A 24,062-nucleotide genomic window follows, 5' to 3' on the forward strand; every position below is an offset into this window, starting at 1 on the left:
AACCTGCCAAGTGTTTGATAAATGTCTGTGTATGTTGTATGTTACAACTCTGCTGAGATTTTTGATCTCATTTACGCTTATTTTTGCTCAAACAGAACCAATTAAAAATACAGTGATAATGTTAGAAACTATGTTTTGCCTTAGCTTACACTTTTTGGAACTGTATTTGTGATGTCTTTTGATATCTTCGAAACAGTTTGTCTAGAAGTATAGCTCTTTTTGAATTGGCAACAGCCTCAATGTTAGCTGGAATAACAAGTAATCTTTTCTATGTTTCTCTGCAGCTTGAGCGCCGCTGCTGTCTGTGATGCCCTCCCATGACGCCCTGGTCGGTAGCTGACAGTGCCAGTGAGCGGGAGACGCCACTGCCCAGCCGGTCCTGGGCCTGCGCCGTCAGCCGGTTCTCGCCCTCCCTCTTACACGCTGGAGACTCCACCTCCATTCACCTACCAGTATCCACAGCCATCTGCTACAATCCACCCCAGTAAGGTTTGCTTGAAAACCGACACGCTGACGTCCTCGGCCACCAGCAGCAGCAGCAACAGCCAAAAACCACAATATTGTCTACTCACACAGCAACACCAGCACCACCATTATCACCACCGCCACCAGCAGCAACCATCATGTCCAGTCGTAGGAAGTCCTCCAACCCTCGCATGGTCCAGGTTGTCACCGACCTGCCTGAAGAGCAAGATGACCCAGAGGAGGTGATGGACATAGAAACACTGGGTGGCAACATTGTGACAGAAAAAGAAGAATCAAGTTCATCTGAACCCATAGAAAAGACTTTGCAGGAGATTTCAGTAAATGCAGACCCAGAGACTTTCCTAACACAAGTGGAAAAACAAAACTCTGAGCCATTAGAACAAGAAGAGCAGACCAGTAAAGGGGATCAAGCCCAGACTATTGCAGATGTTGTAGCAGGAGAGTTGAAAGAAAAGGAAGGAATCAAATCTGACCAGGTCTCCCAGAAAAAGCAGTCGAGAGGCTACGAGTGCAAATACTGCCCGTTTTTGACGCAGAACCTGAATGACTTTAAGGAACATGTGGATTCCAGCCACCCTAATGTCATTCTGAATCCGCAGTATCTCTGTGCTGTGTGTAACTTCAACACCAAGAAGTTTGACTCTCTCACAGAGCACAATGATAGCCAGCACCCAGGTGAGACAAACTTCAAGTTTAAGAGAATAAAAATGAACAATCAGACTATCTTAGAGCAGACAATCGAAGGCAAAGACAATTCAGCTCAATGCGAAATGACAAATGAACAAAGAGAATGTGACAGCAGTTCTGTGTTTTCACCTTGCATATCTACCACAGTAAAAACTCCAGGTCATGTACAGACACTCTGTGGAGGGACTGAACCGAAAAACCAGCTGAACGGCTTGATCCAGAAGGATCAAATCACAGCAGTAAACATCAATGGAACAGTCATTTTCCCTGACCCTACCATCCTGCAAGGGCTCTCCCACGTCACCCCAATGCTCCAACGGCCACCCAACTTTAACTCTGTACCAAAAATAGCCATTCCCTTGAACACCACCAAATATAACCCATCTTTAGATGACAACCTGACACTAATCACTTCATTTAATAAGTTTCCTTACCCAACACATGCTGAGCTTTCGTGGCTTACAGCTGCTTCGAAGCACCCTGAGGAACAAATCAAAGTCTGGTTCACCACCCAGCGACTGAAGCAAGGCATCACCTGGTCCCCAGAGGAGGTGGAGGAAGCCAGGAAGAAAATGTTCAACGGTTCTATTCCTCCTGCCCATCACACCTTCACCATCTTGCCTACAACCCCCATCTCTCAGTCATCTGCCAAAGCCTCAAAGCAGCCCATTGTCCACACAACAGTCGAGCATCCAGGTCGCGTGCAGATGAGTGCATCCAATGGGTTACATGTTGTCACCTCAAACTCTCCTGCTGGAGTCTCTTCTGGATCCAGTCACTCCCTGAAACGATCCATGTCAACACACCTAACGTCAGTGTTCAGTCCAGAATCAAAACGACCCATCATGGCTGTTGCGCCCCATTCTGGAGACCCTAAAGACAAGGTCTTAATGGCTCCTCCTCCACCACCTCCCCCTCAAAAAGACCGCCTTCCAATGCCTCCACCTCCTGTTCCTTTGGAGATGAAGAGAACTGTAGCAGCTCCTCTGGTCAGTGCAGAGATGAAGAGGCCATCAGTTGCTGTGCCTTTAATGCCACCACCACTACCACCATCGTCATCATCACCATCTTTGTCATCTAAAGGGAAAAATATCTCTACGATAGGAAATCATAAAACAAAACCGTTGGTGTCTCTGCCCTCCATGGTGTTTCCTGAGTCCTTAACAAGGCCAATGATAGCTCCTCCACCTATCTTTGCACCGCCATTTAAAAACTCTTTACTTATTCCTCGTACTACTCACATCTTTTCCAAAGAAAAGCAAGCTAATACCCACACTTTGCCAACTGCTGATTCAAATCTGCCAAACTCCCCTCCACTCGTTAACTCCCAAATACGGAGGCCAACTATTATTCAGTCCATTCGCACTCCAGCTAAGGCTCCATCGCAGATTCAGGGCTTCCCCAAGGAACAGCAAGGAATGGAGCTGAAAATCAGTTACCCTAAAGGAGACAAGGTCGTCAGTCCTCTTACAGAGGCTAATGGTAAATGGTCTCAGGATCATACTTCGTCTACCCACAATAATGGTATTATAGATCTTGATGGTGGGGAAGCACCAGCAGCACGAAAACCAGATTTACACCACAAGTCTTCTGTGCTGACTCAGTTCCCCTTGCTAGAAAGAATGAAAGGAAAAACAGCAAAACAACTAAAGATCTTAGAGGAGAATTTTGTGCGAAACAGCTTCCCCACACATAGCGATGTGGACAATCTGATTGCCACTACTGGCCTGTCTCATCAGGAAATCAGCAGCTGGTTTGTGGAGCGCCGTGCACTGCGTGACAACCTGGAACAAGCCCTACTCAACTCCATGGGCACAAAGAGGACGGGCATCGGTGGTATTGCTGGCATTACTGAGAAATCATTACAACAGCAGCAACAGCAGCTTCAGAGTATACAACTGAATGGGATTCACAAAACAACCACCAGTATGGGCAATCTAAAAAGCCCACCTCCACCTTTGCACAGCCTCTCCCTTATTGCCCCAAACCTTGTTGCACCCTCCATCCCCAACCTGAATTCCTGCTCAGTGCCTCCAGACAGCCGATGCATGGCACTCCTCAAGGACGATTTTGCTCAAACACGGTGGCCTTCCCCTGAGGAGTTCAGCCAACCAGAGGGTCGGACGGGAATGGCGCGCTCTGAACTTGCCCGCTGGTTCACAGACACAAGGCTGCAGAGCGGCAGCATGGAGCTGACGGAACTTTTTCATAACAACAGAATGAATGGAGGGCAGGGGCACCCTGTGTGCTCGCCTGAAAGTACTCCATCCAGCATCATCCAGCGCTGCCAGGAAGGAGCTGTAAAAAACAACAGTAAAGTGCTGGATGTTGAACTTGGCTGGCTGATGGACCAGCGTTCGAACAGTCTCAACAGTCAACAGCATGCTGAGCTTCAAGAACGGTTTGCTGGCAGGTATTTGAGTCAAAGTTTTTTACTTTTTTCATGTTTTTTGTTCAACTTTTTATTGATAGGCCTCTGTCACATTTGATGATTTTTACATTTGTCCTTGTGTGGGGGTTTTTTCTTCATTACACATAGTCTGTTACACCTGGATTCCTCATAGTTATCTCTTTTCATAGAATTACATAGAGTAGCAACACCCAGGTGAGAAACATTGCGATAAACTGCCCATATATATATATATATATATATATATATATATATATATATATATATATATACACATACATATATACATACATATATGTATATATGTATGTGTATATATATATATATATATATATATATATATATATATATATATATATATATATATATATATATATATATATATGTGTGTGTATATACATATATGTATATATGTATGTATATGTTCACTGTGCTTTATAACACAAAAATGTCCAGTTCTTTTTGAAACAATCCATTGTCACCCTCCTAAAATAATTGCCAAATTATTTTTAAACTTTTTCTAAAAACACAAAAGAAATACACCCAAATATTAAAACCTTTATTTTTTTATTTAGAAAAACTTAAAATCCTTTAGGCCCTATTTTAAGAAGGTGAGGACATCTCTTCATAAAACCTGTAAAAGTAAGGAGGAGCCTGGAAAAGCCTTTTTTTTTTTTTTACGGGTCATAAAAAAGATCCCTCTAATTATTACCAACATCTAACTGGGTGCAAAGTGAAAGCATTTAAACAAGTCCCTTGTCAAATGACTTTGCAGCAGATGTAGGCTTTAATCAGCCCCAGCTCAGCATCAATGGGAACATAACTCCTGTGTGTATAAACTAATTGTAGCTGATAATGCTTTTGCCAGGGAAACCTAATTTCGTAAGAGAAAAGTCAAACCCCATAAAGTAATCTGATTATTTCAGAGTTGTGTCCATTGCAATTACAGCGTGTAGAATATATGTTTTCTTCTATGAATTTTAAATTTTGTGAACTAGGATGTTGCCACCTGATAATAAATTTGCTGAGCAGAAGTTTAAAAACCTGCCTTTAACACACTGTGTTTAGCATAAAAAATAATTTACCTGGCGTCAGTCTCTGCCATGACCAAAGTTTCTGTAGTTACTAACGTATTAGACGTTCAGACAAAGTATGGCAGAGAGAGATAGCAGGACTCGTATAGCCTTTTTTAAACTGATGTATTTGTACTTACATTTAAATTACATGAATTATTTAATATAGACAGCAGAGAATCAGCTAATTACCCCCATTAAATTGATATGCGGTGTCAGTATTGCTGCATTACAAGCATCAATATGAACCCTGTTTTTTTTTTTACTATTTAAATGAAAGTTTATATAAATAATATTCACAGTATAGATTGCCAAGGGTAAATGACATTTTAATTCTGCTGCCCATACTGAGAAACTTTACCGGCCCACATCCTTTAGTTTCAGTTTCACTTCTTCCTCATGTTTTGTGCAGTCAGTGTTTATTTAAGTGCTCTCCTGGTGGTTCAGCAAAATTTTCTACCCACTGACACTTTTTCTGGTGACCCAAAATACATTTCCCTTTCTCCTCCTTATGGGTTCAAACTGCTATGTTGTTGCTACCACACTGACATTGTTTTCAAGACGTTAACCTAAGAATATACAGGACTTTATTTAGTCTCCCTTTCAGTCAAGCGGCTTGGGACATGTTTGGCCAGATAATACAGCCATTAGCTTGAAAAGCAATATCCACACAACAATTTGGGGAAGCGTTTTATTCTTCCCACGAGTCAGCTCCGAGTTCAGACTCCGTACAAAACACCACGGCATGAATCTGCACTGACAGCACAATGAAATCAGTCTGGCTGCTGCTGATTTTACAAACTCAACAACAAAAATAGAAAAAAAACAAAAACAAAACTCAACTCTGCTTATTGCAGAATACTCTTAAAGAAAACTAAACAGATTAGAACGAGAGATTAATGAACTGTTTAAAATTTATAATGAAAAATGCTCCAGTTCTTTTCCAAAGTGACAGGCACTTGCTATAAAAGTAGGAAAGCAAGCAAAAATATGAAAAAATGTATTTATTTATTTATAAAATAATAAAATATACCCAAAAGTTTTACTGGATCTAATGTCAGTCCCACTCTGAAACCTCTGAAAACTCCCTAAATTTCTGACTGAATGTCAGCCAGAACGGTCAGATTCATGTTTATCAGAGCACAAGCGGTCACAGTCTTGTTGAGGAGAGGGATTTTTTTCTTCTGCACAAGCGTCATTCAGGTCAGTAGCATTCTATTTCAAATCTCAGGTGTACCACCTCACCTGTTTACCCAGCATCCTGTTTAACTAGCTGACATTACATCTTCATGAATGAAGGGACCTATACTGCTGCACACAAAAAGACCAAACTGTCCTTTATATGAAAATCCTGGTCAGTCCATACCACATGACCTGGAAAGTTTCTGCACAAGTCCATTGTCATATCTGATGCCTCTAGGCCAGGAAACAAAAGATGGTTAATTTCCTTTATGGTCCTGCTGCTGCAGCTGAGTACACAAGTCAGTGTAGAGTTAAAAAGAAATGAAGAAGATGGAATTTTAAAAGAAACAGCGGTCACTGCTGAACTGCTGTAAACAAAGTGCTTTTTTTTCCCCTAAAATGATGACTCAATCCCAGAGTTGTGTTGTGACCGATGCACATCCTTTATATCAGGTAATACAAAACTAAACATCAAATCATAAAACAAAGAAATGAGCAATCAATGACATTTTTTTCTAAAAACTTTTTACATTAGGACATTTATTTGCTAAATAGTAATATTATTTAATAATTTAAACCCATCTGAAAACTGACTGCAGTTTGCAAGTAGCTTAGGAAGAAGATCTGCTGAATGTATGAATGAATGTATGTATGAATTAATTTCATAATCGGACTAAAACATAATTGGGAGTCTTTCATCTGTTTGAACATATTTCGTAGATTTAAAAACAAAAACATTTACCTGAGCATCAGGATATGACTAAACACGGTAAGCAGCGTTTGTTGATTTACCTGTCAGTGGTTTTTATTAATATTATTATGGATGATCACTGTGAACACTGCTGTAATAGTGACGACTGTTGATGTATGGACTTAAAATTCCCCAGATACCACATATGTATATTTAAACTTCACCACCATTTACATTCTTCTTTAAAAGAGTTTATTTTTACAAGCTTCCTCATCTGTTTCCAAGCAGAAGAGGATGTCCAGATAAAGCAGGGAACCATTAATCAATGTCTCCTCCTCATCGCCACTGATGGCGCGTAAACACATAAACATTCATCATGCGGGGCTCATCGGAGGTGTCCTGCAGTGATTCAGTAGCTTGATGTGAGTCAGTGATGTGACGGTAACTGTGCTGTTAAAACTGCTCAAACAGACTGAGGCAGCAGAGCGTGGCGGAGCTGAAGAACGGGGGACAGAACGGGCGAGTCATGGGAGGAGCACAGGAGGTGTTCGGGAGCTGGCTGGAGGACGGACATCTGAGGAGAGGACGAGACCTGCTTCTGGACAGAGAGAGGAAGATGGCGGAGGACACATCCGGAAGGCTGACTGGATAAATGGTGAGAGTTTGCCGGATGTCCTCCTGCATCTGATTTGTGTTGAGGTGACAAAACTCACATCTACTCACCTGGTTCTGTCTTTCTGGGGTTCTGGGAGAAATGTGAAAAGTGATCAGTTGCCTGTGTTGGAAACAAGCTGTGAACTAAGCAAATAACACGTTTCTGAGCACACTGAAGAAAAAAAATAATAATAGGTCTCAGTTTAACTCCAGTTGCCACCGGAGTTCTTGCTGCCTTACCGATGACTGGTCTAAATTTAATCACTTTAGCACCAAATGAAATGTCCTCTCTACAAACTGCTCCCTGACATCCATTCACAAAAATGTTTCTCTCTTCGGATATTTCCTTCCCTGAACTCTCGCAGTGAATTGTTAAAACGATTGTATCTGTCCAAGTCTGAGGTGCAGATTTTGTTGTTTTGGATTTGTATTTTGGTCGCGGCCTTACATAGTGAGAAGGTCCAAACATGACGTCCTGGTTCGGAAAGACAGCGATTCCCCGAGGACCCTAAGGCTGACTTTCAAAGAGCACAGGGGCCTTAACTGCTCGTAACTTGTTAAAATGAAGGCCTTGTCTGCAAGCAGACGAGTCGAACTGTGTCCACTTCACTTTTATAACTTTTTGTTTGGGTATTTTTCACATGGAACCAGCATATTTAGAAGCGTGAGACCAGCTTCCAAAATGAAATATTTGGAGCCATCATAGTAGGCTTTTAAAAATGGATTGAAAAACCTTCATTTTTAGAAAAACTTTTTCTAAAAAAATTTCTGTATTTTATTGGTGCTTTTTCTTATTTCTTTTCATTCTGCTTTTTACTCTGCAGCACTTTGAAGTTTGGTATTAAATATAAAATGTGTTATAAATAAAAGTAAACATTATTATTATTATTATTATTATTATTATTATTATTATTATTATTATTATTATTATTATTATTATTATTATTATACTATTCAGAAATATTTTAAAATGACATAAAAGACTAAGTTTGCCATGCCGTGAACATCCAATCAATCGTTCTATGTGGTTTCACGAAATCAGCGGTTGAGTGTAGCGATGTACATCATGTTTATCCTCGTAACCTTTTCTTTCACCATTTCATTAATAAAACAGTGAAGAAGATTTCACATTAAAAACACAGAAAACAAAGAAAGTAAGGCTTTGTATCAGTAGTTACCTTTATCTTTGGGCTTATTAAAGAACCAGAATGCATCATTTATTGTGTTACGACTAGTTAATAAAAGCACAAAGTTAAACATTGTTTCAGCATGGGGCAAAGGGGTGTCCATGTTTTCTTGCTAGTTGGCTCCTCAAGCGAAATATGTGAGGAAGCACATCTCACAGTGCCGTTCCATCTGTACTGCCCCAAACAGCAGCGGAGTAATACCTCCAGATCAATGTAACAGTGAATCAAACATGAAGGGTGTGTTTTTAAAGTCAAACAAGCAAAAAGTAGTTTTTGAAACTCTTAGAAGTGAATCTGGTATCAAGAGATCTGTATTATGAACTTTACACTGACAAAGAAAAAGCAAACATAACACACTCTGAAGTAACAGAACAGGCATGTTTTAGATTATCAGTGTTGTTGTTGCAACATTTCAGCAGGAACTATTAGCTTAATATCATAATGTTTTAGCCGGTATTGTCATTCGCCATTCTATAGTTACTAGCATCTGAGATTGATGGGATGGCAGGACATGTATAGCATTTTTACATTGTTGTATGTACTTTCATTTAAATGACATGAATTACTTGATATAGCTAGCAAATAATCAGCTAACTATCCACCAAAACTTGATATATGGTGTCATGATTAAAGTATCATTAAAATTCACACAATGTAGCTTGCACTGAACTGTGACAGCTGAAGCTGCACAGTGGACAGGATTCTGTGGAAATCTGTTGAAAGACTTTCAGGAACAGATTCTTCAGAGGTTTCAACATTTGTAAACCAGATCATCAAAAACCTTGTTCATAAAAAAAATTTAAAAAAAAAAATCTCCTGCTTTCTGCCATAAAAAGGTCACATCAGTAGAATATCAGCACTAATGTGACAAACCTGTCAGAAATCAGAAGTTATGGAGCAAACTGATTAAAAATGATGTTTTTTTTTGGTTTTTTTTTTACATGTTTTTCTTTTTCTAAGAAATACCTGGGGAAATATTTGGTTTTTTTTTTTATTTGCTGACTGCACCAGCATGAATCCAACCGTACCTGTTTTCTGGATGCTGCTCAACAAAAAGCCTTCAATGGCCTTTTTTTTTTTTTTTTTTTTTTTAATCTTTGTTTGTAGTTTGTAATCTGAAAACAGCTGCATTCTGTAGCCAAAGCAAGCCGAAACTTTCTATAAAGCTCTGAACGACTGCTGGGAGCTACAGGTTGGGTCGACATTTCACTGTGAGGTCATCCCTAGCAGACACACCTTTCACTCCATCACACTGTTTTCATGCTGGTAGTTGAAGAAAAAAAGCGACGCTCTTTGTATCTGCAGATTTTACTACATAACTGAATGTGTAGCTGCAGGTTTTTCCACCCAGAACTGATTTGACTCACCGAGGCCCTGTTTGGTCCCCAGTGTCCCTCTTCCACTCCCCACTCTGTTAAGAGTCGAAGCCAACATCTCGATCCCAGGCAACAAACAAATGTACTCCAGCCAGTCGCTGTCTGTGTGTGAAGCTGATTGAGTTTTGGCTGCAGCTCCTCAGTCACAAACACTAAGTTCAGGAAAAATTAAAGGGGGGAAAAAAAATCCTTTTTGGAGGCCAAAAATAGCAGCAGACCCCCTGGTGTGGCAAAGTTTACTAGATAAAAGGCTCCGCCTAGGGCAAAGAGTGGTGACAGTCTGCTTCTTGTAGCATCTCCTGTCTGTTCTGACAGAAGATTGAACGTCTTAACGTCTCTATCTGCCTTTTACTTATCAAAAATATAATCAGTTCAAATGGTTTCCGCCGCCGCAGAATGCAGGTGAAAGCACAACTTCTTACATCGTCAGTTTTGGACGTTTGTCACGACTTTAAAGCTTTCAAAATCAGCACTTGACAGCTAAAATCAATAATCAATATGCAGTGCTCCGAGTAACAAAAAGAAAGAATTTTATTTTTGCAAATGACACACTTGCTGTCAGCTGTATTTTAGAAGGATTTCTGCTTCTTTCGCCTTTCTCAGATGGATTCAAAATAACTTCATCTGTCCCACAGGGGACAACTTTGAGGAGGTTGGATGGCTTGTATATGTGGAAAAAAAACAGGCAAAAAAGCCAGGACAAATGCATGCTCCCAGCAATTTTACATTAATTTAAAAGTTCATGTAGAGATGGCAAATTCATGTGAAAAAGTCAAAGTTTAGGACAGCACAAAGGATGCACAATATTGCATTTTACATAAATCTATATGCTGATATTCAGAGCCAAGTATGACTGACTGCCATCGGCAGTACATTTATATGGTCATTCTGTATTGTCAATAAAGAATCTGACATACTGGAAAATTTGGAAATACAATTACCCAAATTTACTTATGAAAGAACACTACATTTCAAACATATTATATATTTAGATGTAACACTTTGAGGGAAAATATTTAGACATTTATTCCCTTTGACAAGCTGGGATGATCCTTCCCCGGTAATAATCTCAAAACTAGTTACAACCAAGCCAAATCTGATTTAATCAGCTAACTTACCTGTTATTAAGAGCTGAGCTTTATCTGATTCTGATTCACTTTAAAGCTTTGATCAACTGAAACTGATGAAAAGCTGATGTTATTTCTTATGTGATAAGAAAATGGGTATACTGTGAAGCACTTAAATCAGCTCTTGTTCATCTAGTTACCTTCAGAAGCCTCAATTACTTGAATAAAAGTCACGTGTATGCAATCCAAATGTCACATGTCTTTAAGTAAATTTACATCTGGTGTAGTATAAAATGGTATTGAAGGCTGAGGGTCTCTCTGAACAGGACAGGGACAAAGCCCTGAAAATCCCACAGAGTACCATCGACTTGATCATCACAAAATAGAAAGAATGTAGCCCCACAACAAACCTGCCTGGAGAGGTTCACCCACCCAAACCCGCAGACCGGACAGGGAAGACGTTAATCTGAGAAGCAAAAGAAAGTCTAACAGAGCTGGAAGTCTCCACATTGAAGACTTGTTCTTACAACCACTGCAAACAACTGAGCTTTATGAGAAAGTAGCTATAATTGAAAGGAAAAAGGTATTGCTTACAGGCAAAAATGTTTAAAGTTTGCCAAAATGCAGAAAAGAGGCCACCAGTCACATCAGACTAAAATTAGACTTTTTAGCCATCAGGGAAAATCAGTGTTTCTGCGCCAAACCCAACAGCTCTGCTTTCCCCAAGTACATTGTCATGGAAAAGCATAGTGGTGGCGGCATCATGCTGTGATGTTTCGCATCAGCAGAGCCTAGAGACTTGTCAGAACTGAGGGAGTGATGGATGGATGATTCTGAATACAAGTTAACTCTTTAGGAAAACTTGCCCAGACAAAACAAAGACTCATCTTCCAGCAGCCAATAACGCTGAACATCCTGTTAAAAACAAAGAAATCAGTAGATAAATGTGCTGGGATGACCTATTAAAAGCCCGGACTAGTGCTTAAAGACTCCAGCAGACACTAGCAGAACCCATCCAGCTTGAAAGAACTGCTGCAGCTTTGCTTTGAGAAAAAGGCCAAAAATCCCAGAGATTAAAGGTACCAAGCCCAAATAGTACTGCAAAAGGAAGCCCTACAAAGCACTGGCTTTATCATTTCTTGCTCGCTTGATGACATCAAGCCATTTGCATCTTCAAGGTTGCTTGCATGTTGGGTAAACTGAATGCTGAAAGCATCCCAAATATTAATTTTAATTTCTGGTTAGAAGGCAACAATTTAGGAAAAATGCCAAGAGTTGTGAACGCTCTTACAAGCCACTGTATGGTTTGTTTACACACTTCAAATCAGGGGTCTAGTTTTTGTTTGCATTTTCAGGTTATTAATGCTGGAATGAGTAAAAATATTTCCTCTTTTGAAAAAAAAATTGACTGCAGGCTGCCGACTGCAAGTCGTCTTTTTCTCTAAACAAACCGAAATGCCATTAAACATGAGTTAGGTCACAGCAGTCTAGTTATAATTTATAAAGATGGATTTCAGTCCCATTCATTCTTAATTCTTCACTCAAAACCTGAAACAAGAAAAAGAAAACCTTGGTAATGGGGTTTTGAGAGGCAGAGCTTTCGGAGCTTTGTTGGATAAAAAAAAAATCCTGTTTGACCGTCCTTTATGCATTAATAATTAAAATAAATTGAAGCCTACGTTACTCACAATGCAGCCCTAATATTTAACACCAGATTTTAATTTCTGTTTTTGTTCTGATAAAAGTACAGCTAAAATCAGAGTGAAAATTAGAACTACAGACCTAAACCATGGTGACTAGATGTACATATTTACTTATAAATGTACATTTAGTCCTAAATGCAATGTCTAGTGACATGCCAGCATTACTATAATTATAAAAATGTTTTAACAAGTACAGCGTACTTTATAGTGCACATGTTAACAGTGGTTAATGAGCTGCAAGAGCCTAGATGTATTCCATCAACACAGAGATGTTACACTACTTGTTGTGCATGCTGTAAATGTGAGGATGAGGTGATGCAAGGAGTCTCTGAGGGGCCAAATTGTGGTGACAGCAAAACATAACAGTCAACCTTATTTGTTTGAGACTAAAGAAAAGTCAAGAATTAGGGTTGTATTGTCGCCAACTAATTTTATTTCATTTGCTGGGAAAGTACAGTTTGTTTAGGCTGGTGTAAATGCACAGTTTAAGTCATAAAGACCCAACCCATTAAAAAACTTATCAGATAAGTCCAATTGTTTTTAATATGGGGTCTTTATTAGTCCCTTTAACAAAATATCAAATAAAAAGTACCAAAAATTTTTAGGGACTTTAACAAAATCTAAAAAAATTAACAATGAATTTTTACCATTTATTACAATGTAATTGCTCAATGTTGTTATTGTGTAATCTTCTGCTTTCTGGTGTCCATTAAGGAGCAAAAGACAAAAATCAGATTGTGTTTAATAGGAATTTAAGCAAAGGTTTGTTCCATAAAGTGATGCCAAATGCCTCAGAAAATGTATATATCATGTATGTCACGCTGGGCTCTTATGGGTTAACTCTGATGCTCATCAAAGAAAGAAACTTTGGTCGACCTAAAAACATAGATTAAAGTAAACCCAATGCAGTAATATGGCTGGAACTTGCGTGGCAGGAGATGTCCCTCAGTAATTAGATGATTTTTCTTTTTCCTCTATCTTTCTTTTTCATGCCAAAAGTAGCATTTCCTCTAGTGAGAATTCAAAGTATTGTTCAAAAGTTTAAGTTAATTTAACAGTGTGTTGTGAAAGAAAAACACTTAAAACCATTCCAACACCATAATTCATAGATTCCTCAATCATTTTGTAACTATAAGCCTTGAACATCATTTTTCTTAGTGAGGGGCCCCCTAACGATGGCTTATTCTGCATCCATCTTGCATCCTACCTGTACTCTGAGTTCTGCCCAGTCAGTAAAAGTCAGTCTGACGTTTACTCTTGTTTTATCTCTTGCTCTGACCCTCTCTCCCTGTATTTTCTTGTCTTCCTCCAGTCTTTGAGGAATCAGGCATAGTGCATGTTTAGAATGGTCATTGTGTTGATATCCAGTTGCTGGCTATGATATGGTGAATAAAGCAAAACTCAGCTGTAACACGAACCAGAGTCCTGGCTCAGTGTACCATCAAAATGAGTCGAAAATTCCTATTTTTAAGGTCAGAAAGTTACACAGAGCTACTTTTTCTGATACTCCACACTTGCTGTTCGGTACATTCAATAGACAAAAACTGTCTGTGTTTGCCTCAGACTTTTATTCAGGTCGTCCTGGTCTGAAAAGAGAATTGAGTGAACCACAGGTCCACTTAAACTCTCCATCTTTTTATAAACAGCACCAGAAGGAAGTCTATGTTTGAGTTTGTTACTATAATTAATGCCAGAAACCCAAAAGCTGTTTAAAGTGTACAGTTAGTCTCTGTCATTTGTTATTGAACAGACCTTTATCAACACATCTGGTAAAACCACAAAATTCCTGGTCTTTTAATTATTTATGGATTAAATCTAATTCCTGTTCTCATGACTGAGTGGACTTCTGATGACGTCATCAGACATATGTTACTGACATTATATAAAAATGGATTCTGTTAGTTTGTTACTGCAATTTTCAGCCAAAACTGTTCTGGGTTTTGTATCCAAAAAATGTAAAAGATGAGTCTGAGTGATACCCTGAGGATGCAATGTGCATCTGTTTGGTGACTCACTTGTTCTTCAAGTGACCCTGCCTATAATGGTGCATAATTTTAAGTCTTATTCGGGCAGATGAGTAGTTTAACATTCTACATAACAGCAGGACAAATGCATTTCCTCACGCTGCCCTCGTAAACTCCTCCACCTCTCTGCACAACCGCGTCAGAGCTACACAACAGCACACACACCTTTGTCATAGATTCACAGAAAGAAATTATAGGATAAAACTTTTAGTGTTTGGTGTGTTCAGTCCAACTGTGAGATATCAGAATGAAGCATTCATAAAAAGCTTCATGTTAGAGGATCATTGTCAGAGGAGCTGGGGATGTCGTGGCAGTCGGGATTCAGTTTTGTGAGCAGGATGATAAATGAACAAGAGCTGCAATCAAAACTCAAACAGTTGGACTGTGGCAGCACAGTTCAGGTGCCAGCTTTTATTTGAGGCTGAAGTCCACTTTCTGAATCAGTTTGGCTTCCAGAAAACCAGCTGTGACAGGTGGTTTTTAGGAATCCACCAAACACTGCTGATGGGAAGATTTGCCCCAGATAGAACTCTGACATTTGTCCATGTGCTCCTCGCCACCAAAAGTAAAAATGTCCTTTCCATTAGAAAGAAGAATCTTAATTAAACATTATTAATACTGAGGGTAGTTTTAGATACATTTATTCAGACTGATAAATTACAGGTGAAATTTTTAATTCTTTGCATATTTTATATTCTAAATCATTAATTTTCTGAACCTCTATGATTGCCTAATAATTGCAAGAACTCCTGTTTTTACTTTCATCTTTAGTCTTAGCATTAATTTCTTGTCAGTGGATCCCTGTGTATGTTTTAGGAAGTAATTCTGTCTTTGAAACTTTTAAAGCCTGACATAAGAAAGAATAAACAAAAGTTTATTTCGCCCTTCAAGAAAATCTGGAAAAAAATAAAAAATAAACCAATGAATTTGTTTTTTGTATTTTTAACATTTATTATGATGTGATAGGTCAGACTTATTGTAGTGTACTCTTCTGCTTTCTGGTGTCCACCAGCGGGATGGAGACCAGTATCATATGGTGTGCAGCAGGGTTTTGAACAATGTTTCTACCATAAAATGATGCAAACTGTCTGAAAAACTGAATGCATCAAATATGATACGTTTGGCTTTGGGGAGTTATGCAACTTTCATTTTCAGGATAACTTCTTTATTTGTAATATCTTGATTTCATGTACTGTATGCGAAACACTATGGTTGCTTTTGGAAGAAATCAGCGGCTTTTGTTGCTTGATATTTGCCTCTTCGGTTACTGGATCTTCCTTTTTTACTTTGTTTGAAGAACACTTTAAAGATGGCGAAACAAATTAATATTTAAAAGAAATCATTTTTGCAAACACAAAAACTTAAAGAATCAAAGTACATAAACTGTGCACAATGTAAGCATATATATATACCTATTGTACCAAAGGTAGGAGCTGGTTTCACTTAATTAAGGGAATCTGCCTACGTTTAAATCTAAATAAAAGTGAAGTGGTAAAAAACCAAAACGTCATCTAGGACTTTTGTATCTGCAACAAGCCTGTAAGTTCAGAAACATTAGATGGGTAAAGTCAGGAATCATCAGCGTATAAGCGAACATGTACGTTGTATATTTTATTTACCTCTCATGAAGAATTGTTTTATTTTTTTGTTGAACTGAACCCAGCAGCTTGTCATAGTTATCAAAGAGGCCCTCCTTTGCTGAGGAGAGCAAAGTTTACTAGACAGAACACCAAAACAATTTGCAACCATATTCACTTCCCTTGCCCCACTCCATCTTTTTATTCATTCATTCATTTAATTAATTATTTTATTATATTTTATTTTAATTCTTTTTTTTTTTTCCCGTTATTGCTTTATCTACATAAGCTAATTAGCCTAGCCAGCAGATCCTCAATGATTCAGCAAATGAAGTAAATAAATAGAAAAAGGGGGGGAAAAAAATAAATTAATTTAAAAAAAAAAATATATATATATATATATATATTTTTTTTTTTTTTTTTTTTTTTTTTTAACTGTATTGTTATTAATTGTATGAAAACAACACATCGTGCTGTGTGTGAATTTTGTCATTTTGTCTTAATTTTTCTTTGTAAACATCAAATGAGAGGTTAGAGGTCACAGCTGTAAGATGACCCAAAGAAGAAGTGATGAAGAATGATTATTTTAGAGAGTCATAACAATTTATGGAGAATGTTCCTTCAGTGAAAATTAATGTGGTACGATGTCCCGGCTTTATCACGCTGAGTATGTGTGTGTGAGTGTGTGCGTGAGTGCACCATCCATTGTCCTGTCTCACTAATCACAGCAGCTCGGGGCTTCATTTAATCAGCAGAGCACAGAGCAGCGTCCCATAATAACTTATCAACAGCATAGCTTATAGATGAAGGCTTAATTGCCAAAATGCTGCAGTGTTTCTCCTCCCTGTTATCATTATAAAGTGAAACACAGAGGCAGCAGACTCCAAAATTACCTGTTTCCAAGTAGATTAAGATTAAAATTCATTGTTTTCTAATAGATTTGTGCCATCAGTTTTAATAGAAAAGGAATTTTTCTACATGTTCTTTCCAGTAATATTAGATTTGAAGACAGATTCAAATTATGGGGGCCTTATCACCTGAAACAGCAAGAGGCCCGATGTTAATCAAATGTGTATTATTTTCAACTGTGCTCTGAACTGTATTGTCAAAGTAGTGCATTCATATGGCAGAAAGATAATCAGTTTATAAAAGTAGAAAGTGTTGCAACAGCCTCTACAAAGCATGCACACTCCTTGAAATTAGAATTTGATACATTTTAATAAAAAAGGTGTTACAGATTTTTTTTTTCTTATTATCTGCGGTTCTGTATCAGAAAGCACAATGATCAGCACATCGCAGATGATTTTCTATTAAAATCAGCAAACTTTTTCAGGAGAAAATAGTCCATTGTCAGAGCTGCTGCTGCATGAATCTGAACATGTGGGTAATTTTATTTTATTTACTATGATTGGGGTTTGACGAATTCAGCTTTAAAATAAACGAAAAAGAAAATAACTTTCATGGTTTAAGAAAACATTATTGAGCTCTCTAAAAAAAAAAAAGCTTCTTTTAGATAGTTAGGGTTTTTTTTGTTTGTTTGTTTTTTTTTTGTTTGTAACATGAATTTGAAAGCTTTTCAGTTTGTTGAACCTAAGCGCAAATTTCACAAAACACCAACAAGATCGTTAGTTTATTCAAAGTTGAGCTATTTGACTCAAAGTTTTACTATTATTTGTGTTTTCTGTGTGTCCTGTTACTCATATTCCTCTTTCCTGCTGATTTTTATCTCTTTTAAAGTACTGAGTTTGTCCTTAAGCTTGCGTTCCACGTTTTGCACCTCTTTGTTGACAAGTCCCTTCGAGTGACCTGCAGCCGAAGCTAAACTGCCCACTCGTCCTTTTGATCGTTTGGTTGGCTCTGTTGGTTGGTGTACCGGGTGATCCAGTCAGGATTTAGACCTCCAAAATGCAACTCAATCTGCTGTTTATGTATGTGTGGCTGATGAAGCAAAGCCTCCATCAGACGTGTTGGATTATCAGCTGCTGGTTAGCCATAGCGACCAGTTGCTTGGCTGAATGAACTCAGTTTGTAGCTGAATAGAATAGAAGTTGTTTAATCTTTTTGCTCATGTTAAAAATCAGTGGCTTTAGAAACATTACTAATCTCAGGAGAGGATTTAGGGAATGTTTACCAAAGTGGAAACATTATCTAATGTCAAGAAAAGGGTTTTATATATATATATATATATATATATATATATATATATATATATATATATATATATATATATATATATATATATATATATATAAAAGTTTATTGATCAGAAATCAATTTTGAAAGTATATAACAGGGGTGTCCAGCTCCAGTCCTCGATGGCTGCTGTCCTGCAGGTTTTTAATGTCTTCCTGCTTCAACAAATCTGAAATTAAATGGATCTAAAAGCCTGTGAACTTCAGCACAACAACTCTTTCATTTGAGTCAGGTGTGTTGGAGCACACCTCGAGGACTGACTTTGGTATAAAAAATTGTTCTTTGTAATGTTACCATAAAAATGTAGATCATGGCTACTTTAAATGAGCTCTGATGATATCAACAGTAAAAAAAAAAAAAAATAGTAAAAGGACTTTAGAAGGTATCAGATCTCACATTTCTTTCTTCCTTTTACAGACAAATTTAGATAAAAGTGGTCATATGCAGATGGAATAAAAGACCTCCTGCATATTTGGCGATTTTCCCTTTTATTTCCTTTTGTGTGCCGTTAGTTTTGGTGAAACTAAACGTTGTTGCTCCTAAAATGATTTTTCCAATGCAGACATTTTATTTCTGTCACATATGAACATGTTTAATTTCTGCATTTTGGATGGAATTTCTTTAGAACCTAAAATTAAAAGTACCTTTCTTAGAGCCATAGCTGACCAATCAGAGCACACGGGTGTTTTGTCATTTTTTAATAAAGACAGGAGCTAAAGCAAATAGTTTGAGTCAAAAAATATGGAAAAACAATTCTCAGTCAGAAGCTTTAGAAATGTTTTATTAAGTAAAATAACATTTTATAAATTCTCTTATAATCACACATCACCCTTCGTATTATCCTAATATATGCAAGGTGAATATTAATACACTGAATATTTTGTATTTTGTTTCAACAACAACCACCCATCTGTGTTTTTTGGAGTGTTTTTCTCTAATCTCAGTGACTCTAAGTCTTGTTAAATAACTTCCGCACACAATGCAATTTTAAATACACGTCCCCTCTTACATGGATTAGGAGAAAGTGTGCCGGCTGGTCAGATCTGCCATTATTTCACAACATGTCCCAGTTAAGAACGGCACCAGATCATCGGCTCCCGGCACAACAATTGCTTTTTAATCCTCTCCATCCTGATTTTTGTTACTGTTTGTTTGCTCGGTTTTGCTTTGTTTTCCTTGTTTTTTTAGTAGAAATGATCAGAGTTCATGTCAGTCTGACATGTCTGTGATGTTGAAAAATGCATAACAGTTTTAAGTCCATTTTCCTCTCCAAATCCCCCCCTCCTTGTCTCTGTCTCTCTCCCATCTGTCGATTTCAGGTGCGAGGAGGATTTGCCGCCATCATCATCACTGCTGCTGGAAACATACAGGAGGAAAGAAAATGAAGAATGGAGCAACAACAAAATAAAAAGAGTTTGTTTTTTTTTAATTAACAGATATTGTATTTTTTTTTTTTTTAACCAATTTTTATCTATTGATTGTCGCATCCAAGGTCATGCACAGCATCCTCCTTCGTCACGTCGTTGGTTCGCTCGTCAGCGTTCTCGACATGAAGTGCCCCCGGCGATTGCAACATAACAGTGAGTTTAAATAAGATGAGGCCTCTGAGGTGGCAGATTTTATTTGAGAGATGAGCAAACACGCACTGAAATTGAAATCTTAGCGCAAGCAAAAATTCAGGGTCACGATCCCTGAAGATAATTACACTCTCCCTCCCTTCAGCTGTCGGTTCACACGGCAATGTGAACATTATAAAACTAAACAGGAGCAAGGCCACACCCTGGAGATGCCGGGGCGAGGCTTTGTGCACAAACGCCACAAACAGATGCAGCTTTTAAATGTGAGGCTGATTTGGAAGTTGCTTTAAACAATCGTAGTAATCAGAGATGTGACAGATAATTCATGTGCTGACGTTTCTTTCTGAGGCATTCATTGTTAAACTTTGTCAAGTTAAATTTCATATTTTCCCTTTGGAGAAGTTTAAACTGTACAATGATGTTCCTTTAACATCCAGCCGGGTGGGAACAGTTAATGATTTCATCATGGCACCACTTTTGCAAATTAATCTTTTTTTTTTTTAAATATTTGATGTATTTTCTGATACAAAAAGTATGGAAAAATATTCGACGTATTTGTCGTTGTCACCGCCTCCGACGTTGATCTTTTTAGTCTAAATTCAACACTAAATCTGTGAAAGTTTACTTTATTGTTTTTACAACTCCTTACACATTTATGGGTCAAATTACCATATTTAATTACTTCACTGGGCATGTGAAATACCTCTACATGCCAGTCCATGAAATCATAGAAGCACACTGAGTTCTTCACACTGGTAATCAAACATCAGACTACATCTCAGCTACTTTTACTAAGATCCTCTTTCAGTATAAAATTGGAAAAAACTGTTCGTACTGACATATACTGCTGTGTAACTTGGGGGTATTTTAGAAAAAAGTAGCTTTTAAAGTCTTGAAAGAACATCTAATATTTTAAAAACACTGTCTTCTATTGATGAAAATATTAATTTCCAAGTATTTCCAATGAGTTCCTGGTGATGTGGTAAATAGAGCGTTGACATCAGGATAGTCTGCTGGACGTGGTCCGATTTGGGACTCGGTGGCAAGGCTTTATCATTCCGGACTATGATTGTGTTGAAGCTGCACTTTCTAAGCAAATTGCACCTTTCAAAATACATGTTGTACGCTCCACCAGAGGCGAAAAAATAAATGGAGTTGCTTCAGGTCTTAGCGGCCTGGTTGGTCAGTTTTCTATCAGAACGTTGATCAAATTCTTCCACGTCTTCCCTGCGAGTTATTTCTCCCATCCAGAGCTGTCTAACAGCCCACGTGTATAAGTTTAGCTTGTATTTATCTGTGGTGTGGGTAACAATTGTGTACCAAACCCACAATGCATTTTGCCTTGTAGTCCACTTCCTGTATTTTGTCCGCTTGAAACGGACCGAGTCCGCTTCTTTGATCCGAATCAGAATTTGTTTTGCACATTCATATTTCCCAAATGAAGCCGACTTTCTGAGCAAACGCACTTGGATTTCAATAAAAAAAGGCTGATGTGAACACGCTCAAAGTTAATGTTTACATAGTTCATTCATCAAACTGAGACTAAAACTAAATATTTATCCTTGTTTACTTTAATCCTGTTTTAGTTGATGACTGTCTTTGAACGTTACACTTCTTTACTTGCATGTAAAAATGTCCTTTTTGTTCAATTTCTGGAACAAATCTTCATGACATTTCTTCTCCTTTATCAGATCAAAGCTCCAAAGTTGACACCTGTTGTCATGTTGAGATGATTCATATGAGGTCTTTCACCATGGCAACAGTGGTTTGAGTACAAACAAGATTCTTATCTCCTAATTATGACTTTTTCTAACATCAAATTTTAACCTAAGTAAAACTGACTCATCTCAAAATGTTAATTTAGATCTATCATGGGGGTTGTGTTAATTTATATTTTCCCCACATTTCACAAATGACATTCCATACAGACAGCGTCATTAATTATCAAAAAATATCAAAGTTCTCAACTTCTCTTCAGGCAGAAGCTCTATCAGTATCCTAACATGCATTTTTATGAGCATTGTGGTGCCAAAGGAGAGCTGCGTAGCACATATCTGTCAGTCGTTTTAAATTATAAATGAATACGGTGCATTTACATTCCCTACTTGTATGCCCATTTGCTTTTTGCACATGAAAACGTCGATCAGCAATTCAGAAACTTCACCTTTATCTCTACAAACCAGTTCACTAAATTCACTTAACTGCAGTTCAGGTGATATTGAACTCTTGAACTACACTTGAAAGAAAATGTTTGATACGTATGTTAAGGCTTCCCGTTTGATTGTGTAGCATTATTTATTTTTCCTATAAGAGATCAAACATTCCCTTTAAATGGAAGTTTTGCTAATTGACAGATTTAGATCTTTCTTACCGTCCTTCTACAGAAAGCTTGGCTTTGTATTGTTTTTTTTTTCCTAAATAGTAATATAGTTTTTTATTCTATACTTTGCCTTTATAGCCAAACTAACTGATGATTTGCACTTTACAATATGGCCCTTAAAAGCCCCTTAAACCCCAAAACTTTGCCTTGAAGTCAGCCTGGAGGAATCAGAACCAGGGGGGATTAGCAGGTCGTGAACTCGATGGATGGATGGACCACCAAACGTGACTGAGGTGATGTTGTGCATGACCTGTGTTGCCATGGAGATGTGAGAGGATGAGGAGGAAGGTGAACCTGAGTACTGAATGTGTGCCTGCAGCAGCAGTGTGACTGTACACACCGACCGATCAACAGACAGGGTGGATTTAAAACAAACAAACAAACAAACAAGAAAAAAACTAAAAAAAAAAACTAAAAAAAAACAAACAAAAACGCCGAGTGCCAAAGCTGGGATCTGCTGCATTCTCACTACACTTTTGGAAAAAAGAAAAAAAAAAGGGTTCTTCTTCTTCTTGTAAATAGGATATATATGTTTGTTTGTTTTGTGTTCCTGTATTGATACAGATTTGTAAAATTTTGCGGAAAAATCTTGTTACATTTTGTAAAATGGGAGCAATTCGTCCCCCCAGAACCCTCCTCTTTTTTGTTTTTTTAAACCCCTCTCTCGGCTCTTTTACCATTTTTTTTTTGTTTGTTTGTTGTTGTTTTTTATTGTTGTTGTTGTTGTTGTTGATGGACTTTTAAACAAACACGGTGCCAGCATCAGTATGCATGTGTGCGTGCAACATGCAGCATTTTTTTTTTTTTTTGTCTCCATCGTTCCTTCTCGTCTTTTTGTACTGAAGCTGAGTGGAGCCACTACAGAAAAGAAAAAGACAGACCAGTTGGCAGAACTTCAGTCACTTCTTCTTCGTCTAACCAGCACTTAACTTCCGCCCGCCACTTCCCTGGTGAGAGGAGAGGAGAGGTGGGAGGACGGGGAGGAGGAGAAGGAGAAGGAAAAAGGGGGGACTTCGCTTCACATCAAATCAGATCTGAAAGAACAAAACACAAAAAAGCACCTTTTGGTTTTTTTGTTGTTTTTTTTTAAACCGTGCTTAAGTGAAGTCAAGTGCTATTATTATTATCATTATTATTATATTATTGTAGCCACTCTGTCTGGAACCCTTTTTTTGAAGAAAAGCAAATGAAAAACAAAAAAAAGAAAAGAAAAAAAAAAGTAACTTAAGCCAATCTGCACTTCTTGTTCCAACGAACATGCTCGTATGACCAAGTGACTGTCATGGATCTTTGTTGAAAACCGAGAAGGAACAACATGAGAAAAACAACAACAACAAAAAAAGCAGTGAAGAAACTGTCCAAATGGTGACAAATGCAGAGGTATTTAATGGTAACGATCACACAACACACAAACTCGACAGCAAAAACCCACAATCCAGAATCATGCTGCCTGAATCACACTTTAATCTCTTTCCTTGTGTTCTTTCTTGTTCTTTCACTTTGTCTTACTTTTCACCTTTCTTTGTCCCTATCTCGTCTTGTTCTTGTTCTTCCTTTCCTTTTTCTGTTTCCACCTTTTGTTTTGTTTTTTCTCTCTTTTTGTCGTCCTGCACACCATCATAGACACCTGTAATAAAAGTAAACAAGAAAAGATAAATAGCCTTTTATTCGATACATAACTACATGTTGGCTTGGTAGGCTTAGTTGAAACTAGTTCCATTCCGACAAAAAAGAGTAATAGTAAAAAAACAACAACAAAAAAAAAAAAAAAGAATATGAGCTTCTTTATGTATTG

General features: G+C 37.9%; 1 protein-coding gene across 1 annotated transcript; it reads left to right on the forward strand.

The window, feature by feature from the left end:
* Nucleotides 1-623: 623 nt before the first annotated feature.
* On the forward strand, nt 624-19,853 carry zhx2b (zinc fingers and homeoboxes 2b; the record flags this gene model as incomplete). Its single annotated transcript, XM_079259297.1, has 3 exons — nt 624-3,586; nt 7,001-7,184; nt 19,630-19,853. 2 exons carry the CDS (start codon nt 624-626, stop codon nt 7,179-7,181), a joined length of 3,144 nt encoding a protein of 1,047 aa, XP_079115423.1. The 3' UTR covers nt 7,182-7,184; nt 19,630-19,853.
* Nucleotides 19,854-24,062: the final 4,209 nt, after the last annotated feature.

Source organism: Telmatherina bonti (genome assembly GCF_933228915.1).
Source record: "Telmatherina bonti genome assembly, chromosome: 19".
Lineage (NCBI taxonomy): Eukaryota > Metazoa > Chordata > Actinopteri > Atheriniformes > Telmatherinidae > Telmatherina > Telmatherina bonti.